Here is a 17,976-nt window from a genome sequence, read left to right on the forward strand (position 1 = left end):
TCTAGAAATTATTCAAAAGTAACAATGAAAATATCCGCCTGATACAATAAAAAGTTCTTAAAAAAACATCTAAGAGGCGTCCGCCATTTATAAAAATATAGGAAAGGCACCTCGCGAATTCGCCGAATTTTAAAACTCATTGTAGCTGGACAAGGCCGTCCTAGGGACCCATTTCACGAACTCGTTCGTAACAATAATATAGAGTAATATCTATGAATGACAATGAATTTTAACTTTACTCAAAAAATGATTTTTCAGCTAATTACATTTCATGTATCTATATGTTCGCAATATAGTTTTTCAGCTTTGTCATTAGTAACATATTTTTTAGTAAATTTTGAATAGAATGTACGAGTAGTTTTAAAAATTTTTTTTCACTTTATTTTTATTTTAATATGTTTGTTTTAGTAACTTTTTAGGTCTGGTAACTTATCTAGATTGGGTGATGATAACAATGACGACGTTGTCATGTTTATCCATGATGTTCGAAACACCCTCTTATAGAGTCATGGAAAACGTCAGTTTACAAATAGCCGAATACAGTTTCGTCATATTTATGAGTATTGAACTCGCCTTGAAAATTCTAGCAGACGGTTTATTTTTCACCCCTAAAGCCTACGTCAAAGATGTAGCAGCTTTACTCGATGTCTTCATATATGTGGTAAGTACTTTATTTAATCACCCTCTGTATATAATATACAAGGTGGTCCAAAATTCTGTCAATTAATTTCTAGATCAGATGGAACGTCCCCTTTTTTATAATATTTAATAATAATCTTTAAAAAGTGGTTTAAAAACTATATTTTTCCAAATATGTGCCAAATTATTTGGTTCATATTTTGGATGATGGTGTGATGTCACTAACTATCCCATTCTAAATGGGTTATTTGGTTATTATGTCACATTTTTAATAATAAACAATCAATCCCTAGAACTACTATATAGAATAGGGTAGGTGGTGACATAAAATTATCTTAATGATGAAAAATGATCCTGAAATCGCCATTTCAAAGGGTTATTCTTCAATTTTAGAAAGAAGTGTATGTATCAATGACCTCTATACTCCTAGTGCATAATTTCAAATTTTAGGTAAACTTAACATTTCTCTGTTGGATGCCAAAAAGTGTCCCCCCTAATTCCGGAGCTCAACTCCTCATGATACTACGCTGTCTCCGACCTTTGAGGATATTTACTCTGGTACCACATATGAGTAAAGTAGTTTACGAGCTCTGTAGAGGCTTCAAAGAGATTCTACTCGTATCCACTCTTCTCATTCTGTTAATGTTCATTTTCGCCAGTTTTGGAGTACAGTTGTATGGTGGAAGATTGGCGCGTTGTAACGATCCGAATATCACAAATAGGGAGGATTGCGTCGGAATGTTTATGAGGAGGGTGTTTGTAACTAAAATGAAGGTACAACCAGGGGAGAACGAAACTTTTCCAGCTATAATGGTGCCTAGAGTTTGGTAAGAAAAATTAAAGTTTACTATTTAATTTGTTGGTTAAAATTCTGAATTCAAGTGAAATACACTATCTGAGAAGTGTAACTCAGAACGGTATTGGACTCCTGGATACTATAGCACCTGAACTATCAACTAAAGCCGTGACCTTATCTACTCATTGGGAGCCTGGTACTCCTGATTTAGTACCATTTCGTTATTGCCCCTTTACCATCACCTTGTTTAGGCTTCTATCTTTCTTTGGTCCTATAGATGCCTTGATAGGTTTTTCTGTTGTGGTTTTTTTCGTGACATTTTCTTGCGAGTTCTCTACGCTCTATTGTACCACTTATTATAGCTACTAGTCCCTCACCAATACCAGAGCTTTAGTTTAGAAGTTTTTTTACCCAAAACAGAGCAGTTGGTAACTAAGTGATCTTGTAATAATTATTTTATGTTTGATCTAGTTTTATCAGGTACTTCCTGAGGCGGTACTGCCCTGTGATGAAGTCATGAGATGTAGCAGACTTTTTTAAAGATGCAGATATGTCGTAGTTTATGTGAAAAATTTTTTTTGGTTGATGCAGTCTTGGAATAATCTATCAGAATAATGTACAATGATCACTATAATTTTTTCAACAGAAATATTCACATGTTCTCAAAGATTTCATTAAAAAGTGGACAATAAAATGACTATTTTCCAAATATTAATTCAATCCAATTAATTTAGAAAAGGGTGAATTAATCTTTCTAGTTACGTGATTCAAGACTCATCCGTTAAGTTTTTTCGGGTATTATCCATGTTTACTTTGTTCTTAAGCTGATCTTGGAGCAAGCAATTGGAGTTGAAACTTGTTAGTTGTTAGTTTTATGTATGGAGGGTGGAGGTACCTCTACCATTCATAGATTTACAGTAAAGTTATTCTTTTATATAATAAATGTCACCATAGAAACTTTATTGGTATTATTTCGTTTCTCATGATGTGAATCACCACGTTTTCTTCTATCTTCTGAGTCTTTTCAGATTTTGTTAATCTGATATCAAAGCGAAACCCCCCAAAAAAACTGATAAGACCATATAGGAAGTGGTATCGAAAACTGACCTAAATGAGGAAAGGAGAAGCTTTTCATTAGCAATGAAAATTAAGGAAATGGAGTCAAATAAAAATATATTATTGGGGGTAAACAATTGCATTGTAAAAGCATTCTAGGAATAGGATAATTAAAAAAGCAGAATTAATTTGAAAGTAACCATAGGGTACTGAAAAGTTAATTAACTATCAAAAATATTGAACTATATTGTATAGAAAAATATTTTGAGTATTGTGATTTTAATAGATCAAACTTCATTTAGGATGGATGGGCCATGATAATCCAATTCGTTTTCAGGGCGAATCCGAGAAGATTCAATTTCGATAACATAGGAGACGCCATGTTGACCCTCTTTGAAGTACTTTCTTTTAAAGGGTGGTTGGATGTAAGAGATATTCTTATCAAAAATTTGGGACCCGTAAGTATAGAAACAAATATACTTCTAAATACGAAGATAAGCTAGAAGAAAAAAACTAAATTAAGTGTGAATTTTAAAAATCATTTTTATAAAAAATTATATATTCAAATAAAGCCTAAACTAGGTACGTTTATTTCAAAATCTATATATTTAATAGATGGTGTTAGATGTGAAACATTGAGGCAAAAAATAAATGGTGGTCAAAAAAAAAGAGAAAATATCTTAATGATAGTGGGAATATTTTGAAGTTTTTGTTGATAAAAAATAGTCATTTTAAATATATGTTACCAAATAATTATTAAAAAAACAAAAAATACCCAGAAGTTTATATCCTTCACGTGGTGGATGTTGCTGTTTGATGAAATTGATGACTTCGTACTACCTCAATCGATAAATGAAAGACCTAACCTTTTGTATAAAATAAACTTAAAACAAACAAAATGAATACTTTTTTTATTGAAACAAAGTTTGCCTGAAATACTGGCTATTTATAAAGTTTCAATTTGATATTGTCAGACACACACAGTTATGATACAGTCTGTTAATCACTTCAAAGCTTCCTGATAAACTATATTTTTTATTTTGTTTTGTGGTACGTAAATAAACAAAAATGACGGTTTTCCGACGCGCGAAACAGGTAAATTCAAAGTTGATTCCAACTTCCAACGACTGGCCTTGCGGTTTATTTATGGTCATTGCAAAGGCCAGACGTACCGGAAGTAATAGACGTTTAAAATCGAATGGTAAATCCGTTGGACTAATGACGTTATTCATCACCTTTTTACAGTATGTCTTGTTACATTGCACAGTCGAGGTTGATTAACATTACGCAGCATGATTACACTGATCCTACTTTTAATTTCAAATTGTGAGGTGGTAATCCAGGCAATTCCAGTGAATTTAAGAACTCGGTGAGATAGTTGACTACGTCAGTCTGGTTCATAACGGTGTCGATCGATTTGAAGGACACCAACTGTCGCGGAAGAAAATTCTGAATGGTCGCATTGAGATCTTTGACATCTCTCATATTGCTCGTTTACCCATCCAATTATGGTTATTGAACTGTTACGCTATATCTGGAAAAATACGCTGAATAAGCTCCTCTTTTGAGTCTGTGATGTAACAGAAATCGGTGGATAATATGATGAACCCGATCAAGGTGTTCATTTCAACTTTATTAATATTGTATTCTATCTAAAGACCCCATTCTGACATGGCAATACGACTATTTTCTTGGTCTGTCTCTCTCTGGTCATCAATGCGGTTAGTACGTGAGGTAGCTCTTCGCACGTTTGATTGACTGCGATGACCTAAGTCTTTTCTTCGGCATCGTAAATTGTAATAAATCAAAGAGAGAAAAGTTCGCGCGCACTTAGCAGTAAAGTGTCACTATCACAAAAGATCAACAAAAAAGAGCACATAATTTGAAATGTCACTATCACAAAGGATTACCGGAGTAAAGAAAGTTCTTGCGCACGTAGCGTTAATCGTCACTGACAAAGATAGAAGAATGTACTCTTTCGACCGACATATTAGTTGGTTGTCAAATGTCCAATGTTGCTGTTCTTAGTAGCAGTGCAAAAAAACTAGTTCACCCAGTTCACTGTACTGCTTGCACTGGGTCCAGAATTTGTTCAGCCAGTGCAGTGCACTAAGTGTAACCTGGAAATGGTGGTACTACATCTTCGTCATCGGACGAAGGTAAAATTAAAAAGTTCTAAATCGTTTTCCATTAATGTTGATACTACAAGGCCTGAATCACATAACCTCAAATACAACTATCAACAATCATTGCACTCTGCACTGCTCTGCTCTGCAACGCTCGTTCGATTACTTATTCGACTTCGACGGTTGTATCGATTACATTATCGACTGTGTAACATGGCGGAAGCTCCAAGAAATGCAACAATTTTAGCTTGGATCCAAACATTCAATATTACTGGAAACACTGCTGGAGAAATTCATCACGGCCGTCCAAGGACAGCAAGAACGCCTGAAAACATTCAGTCAGTAGCAGATTCTGTAAGCCGACAGCATCGACTCAGCGTCATAAAGCGTGACTTTCAACTGGGATTATCAACAGCGACAATTCACCGCATAATGCGATCTGATTTACACCTAAAGGCTTATGAAATTCAGATTGTGCAAGCTCATCAAGAAAATGATGATGTTATAAGATTGAATTTTGTGAATGCAATGTTGGAGAAATTTAACAATTTCAACAAAATGTTCTTCAGCGATGAGGCACATTTCGATTTGGATCGATACGTAAATCGCAAAAATTGTCTTCTATTAGCCTAGCGTTACCATATGATAACGCAAAGAAATATTCTAACCTAACGACAACATCCAAACTAAAATTATTTTAAATCCGTTAAAGTTCGGTACTTTCACATATGAGGAACAAAATAGATAAACATCTCTAATCTCAAACAATAATAAATAAGTAATTTTGTACTTACTCGAAATGACGATCCATGTTTTTACACACTTTGCAAACGATCACTTTTTAAACCAGCAAAATTCTGCTACAAAAAGGAATAAAAGTACAGCACAGTTCAGACATGTGCTTTGGTCATCTCTCAATTGTAAGCTGGCGCCATCTCTTAATAGGTGACTAAATACTGCTTTACATAAATTCGTGAAAGCGTTACCATATGGTAAACCAGGCCTAATACGGGTTAAGTCCACAATCTCAGTTTTTCCGGTCTATTTATGTTTATAAATTCCAAAATCTAGCTACTAGCACTACTATTCGATTACTGTGTATTTTATTCTTAATGCATTGTCACAAATGACCCACTCTTTGGTATCATCATCCTCACAAACGCGTGGGGCAGCGATACCGTGGGGCGAGGGCGGGATAATACCAGTTCCGACTCGTTCGTGCTTGCATACATTCCACTTTTAGTACATATCTTGAACATTTTGTAACTTGGCTCAATATTACTTAATTATTTAAATGATCGCAGTGGATAGTCCGGATAATCGCGAATCCGTATAACTGAGGGCCGGATAATCGAGTTTCTACTGTAGTTTAAAATAAATTTTTTACAGGTTCATGCAATATACATTCACATTTATATATTTCTGGGTTGTATGATCGGCTTAACGTTATTTGTTGGTGTTGTAATTGCAAATTATTCCGAAAATAAAGGAACCGCTCTGTTAACTGTGGATCAAAGAAGATGGTATATAATTATTTTATTAATAAATTATCATATTTATAAGAAATTTTTACAGGTGCGACCTTAAAAAGAGACTAAAAATCGCTCAACCGTTACACTTACCTCCCAGACCAGACGGAAAGAAATTTAGGGCTTTCATATACGACATCACTCAAAATATCAAATTCAAAAGATGTGTGGCGTTTATGGTTTTGATAAATAGTGCACTTTTAAGCGTTACGGTACGTTTTTAATAATCCGAACGTACAGGGTGAGTAGCCTGTATGTATATCGTGTCTAGTGTGAGAGAAAAAGAGAGAGAGAAACTAAATAAATCTTTTTTTATATCATACAAACCAACACGTCGTAATAATACCTTATTACTGAACTGAAGTATTCCATAAATTGAAGACAAAATGTAATAATAGTTTATTATGCAACAAGTGGGGAAATTTCAACTTTTCTCACAAGTGTGGAAGTTAGTGTAAACACACGAGTGATAAAAGTACTTTCCCACATGTTGCTCAATATACTTTGTCTAAAACTGCACAAATTGAAAGAATAAAAGTAATAGAACTTTATGTTTATTTTTATGAACAGTCAAACCAAAATAATACTTAAATATCTAACCTAACCTTACAAAAATTAATAAATTTTCATTCTATCTATTAATTTTTCGTGAAAATAATGCATTTGCGTTGCGAATGAAGACTACTAGTCCCTAAGAAAGGTAAACCATACCGAGGATGGTTTCTACATGTTTAGACCATTGAAGGGCAGCGTCAATATGTAGACCAAGAAACTTAATTGAATTTGAGGATCGTATTAAGTCATTGTTGAGTTTTAGAGCTGGTAAAGCTTCTTTATAGGATAAGACTAATGTTTTCTCAGTGTTTAAACAAAGAACTTTCGCGTCAGACCAGGACTTAATAGTAATGAGATCTTTGCCTACGGTAGAATGTAAAGCTTGTATATCTGGACCACTTTAGGTTACACTACGAATAAAGTGAATCTGTCTGCGACATCATTAATGAATAGTAACAAAAGAAGTGGACCCAAAAGTAAACCACCACTGCTAGCTAGCAATTTACTTGAAACTTTAACATTAGCTCTTACCAATTGTTTTCGACATTCAAAGTAAGATACAAACCATTTTAAGGAAACACCTCAGATGCTATAATATTCTAGTTTGTTAATCAGAATTTCATGATCATGACACAATCGAAATCATAAACAACTGATTGATCGACACAATCGAAGGCGTCGGCGAAATCACAAAAAACTGATGCCGAAGAAAATTTATTGTTAAGTGATTTCACTAAGAACAGAAAACATAGCGTCATTAGTGTAATTATTAGGTAGGGTACCAAATTGTATCAAGATTTTATGTTTGAAAAGAAAGGGTTTTTCATTAGTCGTTCAATTATCTTCGAGGGTAAATGATGACACTTTTCGTAGCTATAAAAACATGTCTATGTTTACCCACTAGAGATCGTATAAATACAGGCGATTTACCCCGTTTGGGTTGTATTTAAGTCTATTTCAAACTAAAATTATTTTAGTGGAACAAAGAAGATGCTCATACGGAAATATTAGCAACTGTTGATATAATATGTACGCTCGTTTTTGTGGTAGAAGTGGTTATGAAAAATATCGCTTTCACACCTCGTGGATACTTACAATCGAGAAGAAACAGATACGATTTATTCGTAACTGTCATGGGAGTTATATGGATGTTCTTTCATTGTATGTTCAAGGTAATTATTTAATTATTTTGCTAGAAAAAAGAAACACGCCATTTTTATCTTCTATTCAAAACAAAATAATTACAGAAAGCAATTTATATCTACAGCGTAGTCAACAAACACACACATAAAGTAACTGAACTATCATAGTGTTTCGGTACCATAATCCACTAAATGTGATATTTATAGTCAACATTCGAGTTATCCTCAAGTAGTTTGGGGCGACTTTTGCATCCACAGTTTCTACTCAAGTAATAAATCAGCTTGTGTGAAAAAAGTTTGGCATTAATGTAATAAATATCACTCTGCACCTATATCTAAAGATATTTTGTTAAAGAGGAGGCAAAGGAGGCTATTTTTTTGAGGTTAAGGGGGTTCTAGTTCTACTTTTTCTTAATGAATGACAGGACAGAATCTGTAGTTGGCGTCTTCTAGCTTGTCTACCGTTTTAAGTGTTTCTAACTTCTGTAGGTTTTGTGTTCGGGAAAGACGTACCTTGGTAGCTGATTCCACAGACTATGAATTTTTTGAATTGTTTTAGGCTTGGAGTATTTCTTCAGTTAGCTATCCGTTCAGTCCATTATTGATGTGGTATATCATGAGGCAACAGTAGGGCTTTGGTCCTAGATATAGAGTTGTTGCCCTTTTTTAGCAAGCCTGTCTGCTTTATTATTGCCTCGTACTACCTGGTGGCTGGTAGTGTTACTTTGTTTTTCAGCCACTCTGCACCTGTATCTGAAGATATTTTTTCAAAGATTCTAGATCTCAATTTTTTACTTCCAAAATATGTAGACCCCTCGCAAAGGAGGATATTTTTGGGGGGTTATGGGGATATTATTATTACTTCCTCAAGGTACTTAAGCCTTCACATGAACTGAGCAGGACAGAATCTGTAGTTGTCGTCCTCTGCCATGCCTACCGTTTTAAGTTGGTTTTTGACGAGGCAGTAACCTGTCATAAGGTTTCTGCTCATCACGTCATCAGTTCTTCAGACTTCTTAGCAAATTTTTATTATGTAAGAAGGAAGCACAACACAGTAAACCATATTACACTCGAGTAGTTGGAATGGATGCCTGTCTTGTAGAGACGCCTGTGAACATTGGTTTTGAGTTGGAAAGACGTACTTTGGTAGCTAGTTCCACAGGTTATGAATCTTTTGAATTGTTTTAGACTTGGAGTGTTTCACAGTAAGGTTCTGGTCCTAAATATGGAGTTGTTGCCTCTTTTGTTGTAAGGTGTCTACTTCTTCATTGCCTAGTGGTTTGGTAGCTACATTATGGTTGCTTTGTTTATGTTTCCTATTGCTTTTAGAATTTTTCTGATTTGGACATGTACTTAATAGCTTTTAGGCACTTCAAGGCCGCTCGACTCTCTGAGAGAATGTTTTTTAGAGAGGTTTTCGTCCAAACACTCCTGAGCACCTTTGTTTGTTTCTAGAAACTCTACCTGGTGAGTGATATTACTAGAAGTATGGACAGCTTACATTTTGGTTTATAAATACCCAATTCAGCTCCCTGCGCTAGTTATGTTTCAGAGGAATACATTTCGAGCTTACAGAATAACTTTATTGACTATTGACTCATAATAGGCGGTCATTAATTACAACTTCGAATGGAATATCTGTGTCCATCATTCTATCCATTTAGTCCATTGGATTGTCACTACTTTTCAGCTTAATCAGTTCCAAAATTCTTAGGTTACTTTGTCAGATTTCCTGGGTTTCCTTGATTAGCCTATGGGTATCGCTGAATGCTTCTTTTTTTACTATAACCTGAAGTAACCTGAACCTTAGAGGCAAGTTTAACAGTGCCTCTAAGGATGTGGTGCGGCAGGTTGTTTTGTTGATCAAATTTATTTACAATCTGATTTTAAGTGGAAAAATAAGTGCTGTTCGTTTATTGTTTATTTAATTAGTGAATCAAACTTTTTGGTTTTGCTTTAGCTTTATTCACACTATGTACACTTCGATTACGAATTATAAGTTTACTGCCAGTCATTCCTAACCTCCGTCATTCATTCTACTGCTGACAGCTTGTCATTGTTTCACGGACTGTGCACCCTCGACCTTGTTGCCGGTTCTCCACACTAAAGGTCTAATTACACTACAAGTACTAAATCATAGGTGAATATAGAAAAATGACTTGAGGGGTGGAAACCCGTGGTTTTCTTCCCCAACTGTCTAGATTATGCAAATAATTGCATACAGTATTAAGAAAACTGTACGACAACTAGTTAGGTTATATAAACATAACCTGCAAATTCTTGTAGAGATATTGAAAGAGAAAAAATATCAAATAATTCATTAAAAGAGTAATTTTTTAGATATTTTGTTTACAGTGCTCCATTTAAACAGTTTTGAACAAGTAGTTTGTAATTTTTACTTTAGAGAATTGTTGGTACCACTTGAAATGTAATATTTAAATTAATAATACGAATTGTTGAATTTAACCAAATTCTTATATTTTTTATACTCTAACAGATAATTCATTTCATATTTTCAGAACGATCTGACATATTTTGTTGGTTTCATGGTAGTAATTCTCCGATTTTTCACCATAACGGGAAAACATGCGACTCTAAAAATGTTGATGCTAACAGTCGGTGTGTCGGTCTGCAAAAGTTTTTTCATCATTTTCGGAATGTTTTTGCTGGTATTTTTCTACGCATTAGCCGGAACAATAATATTTGGTACTGTTAAGTACGGAGAAGGTATTGGAAGGTAGCGTTATTTTTTCTATATACACATAAATCTGTATAAAACTTACAGAGATGGCGAGCTATAATAATAATGAAATCGATATGTTCTGTTCTATTTTATTTTCATGATGTTTTTTTCCATTTAATTCTATCCATCGCTTCCTGTTTAACCCGTCAGTCCTCTTTTTGTTTTTTACTGTGTCTTTATTCCATTTTCTTCTGGGTCTGCCTCCTCTTTTTGTTCATATCCGATTCCCATATTACCGTTCTATTCCCCTTCATTCTCATTATGAGTCCAAACCATCTCACCTGTTGTACGAATTTTTGTATTACGTTTAACTCGCGTTAAATTGGTATCATTTTTTTTATCAATTTGTTAGTTAGTATCAAGGATCCACAACCGTAGTTAAAAACGACTTATCCCTATCCTTATCTTGATATGTTTCACTTCAAATTGATCACAAAATAATAAAAAAACGAATGGATTGTTCTATCTAAAACCATTTAAAGACAAAATGTAAACAAAACAACACAGTAACATGATCTAAAAATAAAAAAGTTCTAATATTCCCGACTAGAATATTTTGTGAGGACCCGATAAGGATCTTATCAGGTAATTTCGCAACCTGATAAGGAATAGGTCAGGATAACATGAAAAGTACTTTGATGAGGATGTAACGCAGATGACCACTGAGGTCCTCATCAGGTTTATATGCTCCTCCTGATGAGAATGTCCTATCGATCGGGATTACCTTGTAATGTCCTTATTAAGATTGCCTTATATAGTATTTTAAATAGGGTAATCCTGATGTAAATGGAAATAACCTAAAGAGAAATATTTTTTTTCCAGTAAGGTGATCCTGAGAGGTTCCTTGTAAGGACATGATCAGGAAAATCTGACTATAAATTAATTTATTTTAAATATGGTTATCCTGATGCGATCTTAGCGTAGACCTCGTCTGAATTGCACTAATAAGGCTAACCTTGTCTTAACCTGATAAGGTCCTTACGATGTCTCAAGGAAATCAGGAAAAATTTCTAGTAGTGTTGTTGGATTGTCTAGGATTATTTGACTTTCATCGTATTTTTTCATATTTTAGGAGAGCTAATTTCGAATCTCCTGTAACCGGCGTTGCAATGCTATTTAGAATAGTAACAGGCGAAGATTGGAACAAGATAATGCACGATTGTATGATACAACCACCATTTTGTACACCTGCCGATAACTATTGGCAAACAGATTGCGGCAATTTTTATGGGTCTTTAATTTATTTCTGCACATTTTACGTCATTATAACATATATAGTTCTCAATTTATTGGTGGGTGAGTCTATTCTTTATACAAATTATGAACTATATCAAAAATGTAGTAATTTTTGCAATTTTCATCCAAATACATCAATAGTTAATATCATTCTACCCCGGTATTTAATGCATTATTGGTTTCATTGCTGAATTATATCTCTGACTTCTCGATATCGTGCTTGTAGAAGGATTTGTCTTCACTTGAGCTGAATTCCTTACCGGCGAGCGTTTTTTTGAGGTCAGCGAATAGCCAGTAGTCACTGGACGCATGATCTGGACCATACGGTGGATGAGGAAGCAGTGCTAAAGTGTATGTAATTCGTTCAATTTAATCATCGTGGCTATCGTGTGAATGGCTGCATTCTTTCGACATATGAGGCCGTTTTTCCTTGATTTTTGCGTTCAAACGATTCAACAACTCTATGTAGTATTCACTTTTGATTGTCTCTCCCTTCTGGAGATAGTCAATGAACAATAATCTATGTTTACCCCAAAATACTGAATCCATAACCTTCCCAGCTGACTGGGAAGCTTCGGATGTGGTTCACCGGCTGCAGTCCACTCAGATGATGATCGTTTTGATTCCGGATTGAAGTAACGGATTCACGTTTCATCCATTGTCACATTAGGGAGCACAAAATCTGATTCATTAAGTGTAAACATGGCCAAACACTGCTCTGATTCATCAACTTGTTTTCGATCGACTATGAGTAAAAGCAGCACCCACTTTGAAAAAAGCTTTCTCATGGTAAAATGCTTATTACGATTAGATATAACCAATTTGAGGAATTTTTTAATGTTTTCTTGAGTAACCACCTCTATTAGACAACCAGAACGTTCACCATCATCGGTGTCTGCACGACCACGTTTAAATTCAATACACCAATAATAAACGGTTCTTTTCTATGGAGCAGAGTCCGGATAATTATTTTGAAGCCATTGCTGAGCTTTTACAGTATTTTTTTAATCAAGAAGCAATGATAAATTAACACACGAAATTTTTTTGTATCCATTGTTTTAAAAATAACAAAAGTAGCTTCACTTAAATGACTGTCACTTTTTTCTGACTAATCGAAATATCATAAAATCTTACACATAGTCTTTTGAAAGCTGGTACTTCATAAACGTCATATGGATTTGATCATAGCAGCGCCATCTGTGCGTCAGTCGCACGACTTATTGAGTGATGTTGTATTAAAATGAAAATTCCCACTTATCTCAGTATCAATTAATAAAAAAAGTAATAATTTTAGACATTCAATTAAAACCATCAATAGTTAATATCATTCTACTCTGGTATTGCATGCTTTATTATTACAATTATATTTGTGTTGTATTCAACGAAAAATCTTTTTCGTTTGAAAATATCAGGCTGCAATTTTCACCCCCATCTAAAAGTGTGGACAAAAAGTACCAATTTTTCAATACTTATTTAAAACGTTGTTATCATTCTACCCTGGTATTTCTTACTTTGCTGATTTTAGTGCGGAATTGTTTCTATTTACTTATATTTAACTATTCTCTTTTGTGTGTCTTATGGCAGACTATTTTGTATGCTGTATATTAGGGGAAAGGCACGTCTTTTTATTTTTGTGAAAGAAATGGGAAATAATTTAATTTTTTCAAATAGTTTTGTATAAAAACGAAAGATAAGTTTACTTAAATGCATAATTATTTCTTTAAAGCAATAAAAACTAAAAAAGTAACTTTTTGTTATTTTCAAAATTGGTCTCCTAATATGAGATAGTGTGGGCTCCTAATAAAAAACTGCCTTATATTAGAAAACCTAGAAAACAGAAAAATAAGGAGAGGAACCATAATAAAATTATTGTTATTATTCTGGAAAAAGTAATAAATATAAGGATTAAAACTGTTACAATACTTGAATCTAATCGTAAAAGAAGCTGCTCTTTTTCTTGATTTTTGTCCTGGTGGCACCACATAAAATAAGCAGTACATCTAGCCAACTTTTCACCTCGAGTGTCTTCGGAAAAGTTTCCCTGACAAAACAAACATTCAGCATCATTGTTATCCTTTTCATCAGTCGAGTCGTTATAATGTACGGAATCTTCTGAATCTGAGCTAGTTGATATCATTTCATCCTTTTTGGTACTGTTAATCTTGGATTTTGTATCCGTTGTTCCTGAAGACTTTGGTTTTTCATTTTTGTTTTTTTTTTTATAATTTCTTTGTAATTGATTCTTCCAAGTTTTTCTTGTTTGGCGTAGATGTTATTTAACTAGCTTTACCTTTCCTTTTATTAGAATTTGCACCATAATTTGAAGAGGTTGATGGTACTGGACAAACCTCTTTTGGAGAGACAAACAAATCACCTTTATCAGACTTGATCTTGGTAGAATCTGATAATGCTGCGGGAATTGCTATGGTTTTCTCACACTTGGAAATATCCAGAGCCAAATCTAAATTACTCTCATTTTCATTATTAGTTCCTTCCCGTGAAGGCGGGTTTTGTTCTTCCAAAAAGACATTTTTGTTGTAAGGAAAGAAACCTGTTTTTCTAAAGGAATTGATTGAAGCTTCCACTGTTGCAGCCCAAACATAAGCTTTTCCAAATAGTGAGCAAATGTTGTTGTGTGTCACAACTTTTCTAGAGTTGTTTTTTAAATAAGTCTCTTTTTCGTGAGCGTAAAGATTTTTAATGGTGCCATGAAATCCCCATCAGCACTAACAAAATTGGTTCATCTTTGGTTGGTTTTTTAAATTTAATAAAATGTGAAAACCACTGTGTAAAAATATCCGTCTGAATTCTTCCAGATAAATGGCAGGCCCATATTGCTCCAGTAGGTGCACCTTCCATAAGATATTCCGCCATATTTTTACGAGGAAACACTAATAAGGGTTGAACAAAGGTAGTGACTTTAAGTTAAAGAGAAAATAGGCCATAAATCATATTACGTACTTTTCCTCTATTTTATTCTGTTAAAAAAAAGAACACCTTCTTCATACAAAGATAAAAAGACTTTTAAGAGATTTTTGACTGATTTCTACATATTTCTAATTATTACAAAAATAGTCACCAGTTTTATCATTCTATCCTGGTATATTTGACTTAATTACTCTTCTATGTAACTACTTTTTACGTTACAGCTATTATAATGGAGAACTTTTCCTTATTTTACTCCAACGAAGAAGACGCTCTTTTGTCGTACGCAGATATAAGAAATTTCCAGAATACTTGGAATGTTGTTGATATCCATCAACGGGGTGTTATCCCAGTGCGAAGGGTGAGATCAATTATCTGATAATTCTTATATTTTCGTAACAAATTCTTTTTAGGTTAAATTTATATTAAGACTGTTAAAAGGTAGATTGGAAGTTGATCCACAGAAAGATAGACTTTTGTTTAAACATATGTGTTACGAATTGGAAAGACTTCATAACGGAGAAGATGTTACTTTCCATGATGTTATAAAGTAAGATAAACTTTTCTAGGAAAATTGATAGATAAAATCGCCTTATGGTTACAGTGGGTATCCGCAAATTACACCAACTTAGAAACTTTTGTTTGTTTTGACATATAACGAGTTAAGTCTGTCACTAACTTCAGAGCATTAAAAATTAGTACATACCAATATTAATTTGGAGTCCTTCTACCACATACTAGGTTTTTAACCCAGGAGTGTTATAAATTTGAGTTGGCAATTCTGTAGACTCCTTATCGGTTATAATACAGATGATTTCACTTCAGATTTTTTTAATTTGTAAACAACTAGAGCTGATTTTGTTATTTCTTAGATTCTTTGTTTTTCTTTTATTGAAATATGAAAACAATTATTAGCTCTAGCTCACCATGGTTTTGACATATGACAAGTTAAGTCTGTTACCAGCTTCAGAGCATTAAGTTTTTACTTTATATATTTTTAAATTTGTAAGCAACTAGAGTTAATTTTGTTATTTCTTGTATTGATGTTTTTATTTTTTTTCTTTTATTAAAATATAAAAACAATTATTAGCTCTAACTCATCATTTTTTTGACATTTGACAAGTTAAGTCTGTCACTAATTCCAGAGCATTAAAAATGAGAACGTGCCAATATTAATTTGAAATCCTATTATCATATACTCGGTTTTTAAACTAGGATTGGTAATTCTGTAGATTTTACTTGGAGTTTTTGACATCTATAAACAAATAGAGCTCATTTTGTTATTTCTTGTTCACTTATTATGGTTTTTTCAAAATATGAAAACAATAATTAGCTCCAGCTCATGATTGCTTGGGCATATCACAAGTTATATATGTTAATAATTTCAAAGCATTAAAAATTAGGACGTGCCAACATTAATTTAAAGTCCTACTATCACTTACTCTTGGTCTATCTTATACTTGGCCATTCTATAGATACCTTATTGATTAAATTACAGCTGGTACTTGGTATATTTTAAAATTTGTATAAAAATTAAATTCATTTTATTTGTTCTGTTTCTGGTTCACTTATTATTGTTTTATTGAAATATAAAAACAAATATTAGCTCTAGCTCATCAATGTTTTGACATATGACAAGTTAAGTCTGTTACTAACTTCAAATTATTAAAAACTAGGGTGTTCCAATATTAATTTGAAGTCCTACTATTACAACATGGCTTGTCAACTAATTCTATAGGTTTCTTATTTATTGTGTTACTGCTGATTCCACCACCAACCAATGATCACTGTTACTGACGTTTTCTAGTTAGGCATAAAATTGTTGTGATTTTATTAATAAATAAGTAAATAAAAAATTTTGTTTTCAGCATGTTATCATATCGATCTGTCGATATAAGGAAAGCGTTACAGTTAGAAGAGTTATTAGCTAGAGAAGAATTTGAATATATTATAGAAGAAGAAGTGGCCAAACAAACAATTCGTACGTGGTTAGAAGGATGTTTGAAAAAAATAAGGTCGACAAGTGTAAGTATCTATATATTCAACTCGCTTCGAATCTGAGCATAGATTTGTTTTACGATCAGGGGTAATGGATTTCTAAGTAAGATAGCTCCTATAAGGAGAATTAAGCTTTGAGACTGTATAATTTACCCAAAAATATGCTTGAAATCAGATCTTATCTGAATTAGGTTTGATATAAAAAAGAATAGAGATTTACTAGCCTTATATCTTATCTATTTCACCAAACCTTTAAAGAGCTCTCTTCAACAGAGCTTGGTTAACCAATGAATAACATTAGAGACGCAGAAAAACGGGGAATATGTAATACCCGCACATGTGGACAGCTCAATTCCGTTTTAAAAATGCTCGTACTCGTTCGAAGATTAAGTTGAATCTTTTGAAATCGTGAACATGCAACCAATTTCGAATACTAGGACTTGTTGTTTTGGTTGTCGACCTCGTAGGAAAATGATTAAATTTTGTATTGTTCTAATTGTTCACTTATATCGAAATTGCGTGTTTCAGAAACAACAAAATAGTTTGATAGCAGGTTTGAGAGCTACTAATGAAGCATTATCGATGCCTGATCCGGCCGAAGAAAATAAATCCGCTAGTCCAGAACGAGAAAATGAAACAGATGCGAATAAAGAAAACGAAGCGAAGAAACAAAAAGCTGCAAATCTTCCTAGATCGGACAGCATAGGTAAATTTATAAATAAATACATTTATTCAAATTATAATACATCTTAATTCAAAAGGATAAGATTTTCTTAACAGGGAAACATTGAAATATCATATTTACTACTAAATTATTACAAATGGCGTTTTTTTAAAATTCCTGTGTAGTGCTGATATTTTTCTTTGTTTTTAACTATATTTGGATTTGATGTTCACTTAATTTTTTCGTCTTTTCAAAATTATGTAAGAAGCAAACACAAACCCTTTTACACTCAAGTAATTCGAATGATGCCTGTCGTGTGGAAATACCTGTGGACATTGATTTTGAGCTTCTGTAGGTTGTAGTATTCAGGAAAAACGTGCCTTGATAGCTGATTCCACAGGCTTGCTCTTCTCCAAGGAAATAAATAACGATAAATCGAATTTCTGTAGGCGAACTCGGTGTTCATAAGCCACGACTACCTATAAAGTACGTTTTGTAAAAACTGCTCTAGGCGGGATTATGCTGGACACCTCTGACGAGCATCTACCGTGGTAGTAACGGTAAAAC

The 17,976-nt window shown here is 33.5% G+C and overlaps 1 protein-coding gene across 3 annotated transcripts in view; it reads left to right on the forward strand.

Annotated features, from left to right (window-relative positions):
• Window positions 1-17,976, forward strand: part of LOC130443264 (sodium leak channel NALCN) — a 29,296-nt gene that overhangs the window by 9,752 nt on the left and 1,568 nt on the right. For 2 of the 3 annotated variants that reach the window (XM_056777809.1, XM_056777808.1), the window contains exons 15-26: window positions 409-661; window positions 1,090-1,466; window positions 2,829-2,949; window positions 6,007-6,140; window positions 6,193-6,358; window positions 7,679-7,873; window positions 10,363-10,580; window positions 11,659-11,882; window positions 14,972-15,108; window positions 15,161-15,297; window positions 16,616-16,772; window positions 17,274-17,451. In XM_056777809.1, coding sequence (XP_056633787.1) covers window positions 409-661; window positions 1,090-1,466; window positions 2,829-2,949; window positions 6,007-6,140; window positions 6,193-6,358; window positions 7,679-7,873; window positions 10,363-10,580; window positions 11,659-11,882; window positions 14,972-15,108; window positions 15,161-15,297; window positions 16,616-16,772; window positions 17,274-17,451 — 2,297 coding nt within the window. Of the gene's footprint in view, window positions 1-408; window positions 662-1,089; window positions 1,467-2,828; window positions 2,950-6,006; window positions 6,141-6,192; window positions 6,359-7,678; window positions 7,874-10,362; window positions 10,581-11,658; window positions 11,883-14,971; window positions 15,109-15,160; window positions 15,298-16,615; window positions 16,773-17,273; window positions 17,452-17,976 lie in introns of those variants that run through there. The other variant, XM_056777810.1, reaches the window with a different exon arrangement.

The sequence above is a fragment of the Diorhabda sublineata genome, chromosome 4 (assembly GCF_026230105.1).
Source record: "Diorhabda sublineata isolate icDioSubl1.1 chromosome 4, icDioSubl1.1, whole genome shotgun sequence".
Lineage (NCBI taxonomy): Eukaryota > Metazoa > Arthropoda > Insecta > Coleoptera > Chrysomelidae > Diorhabda > Diorhabda sublineata.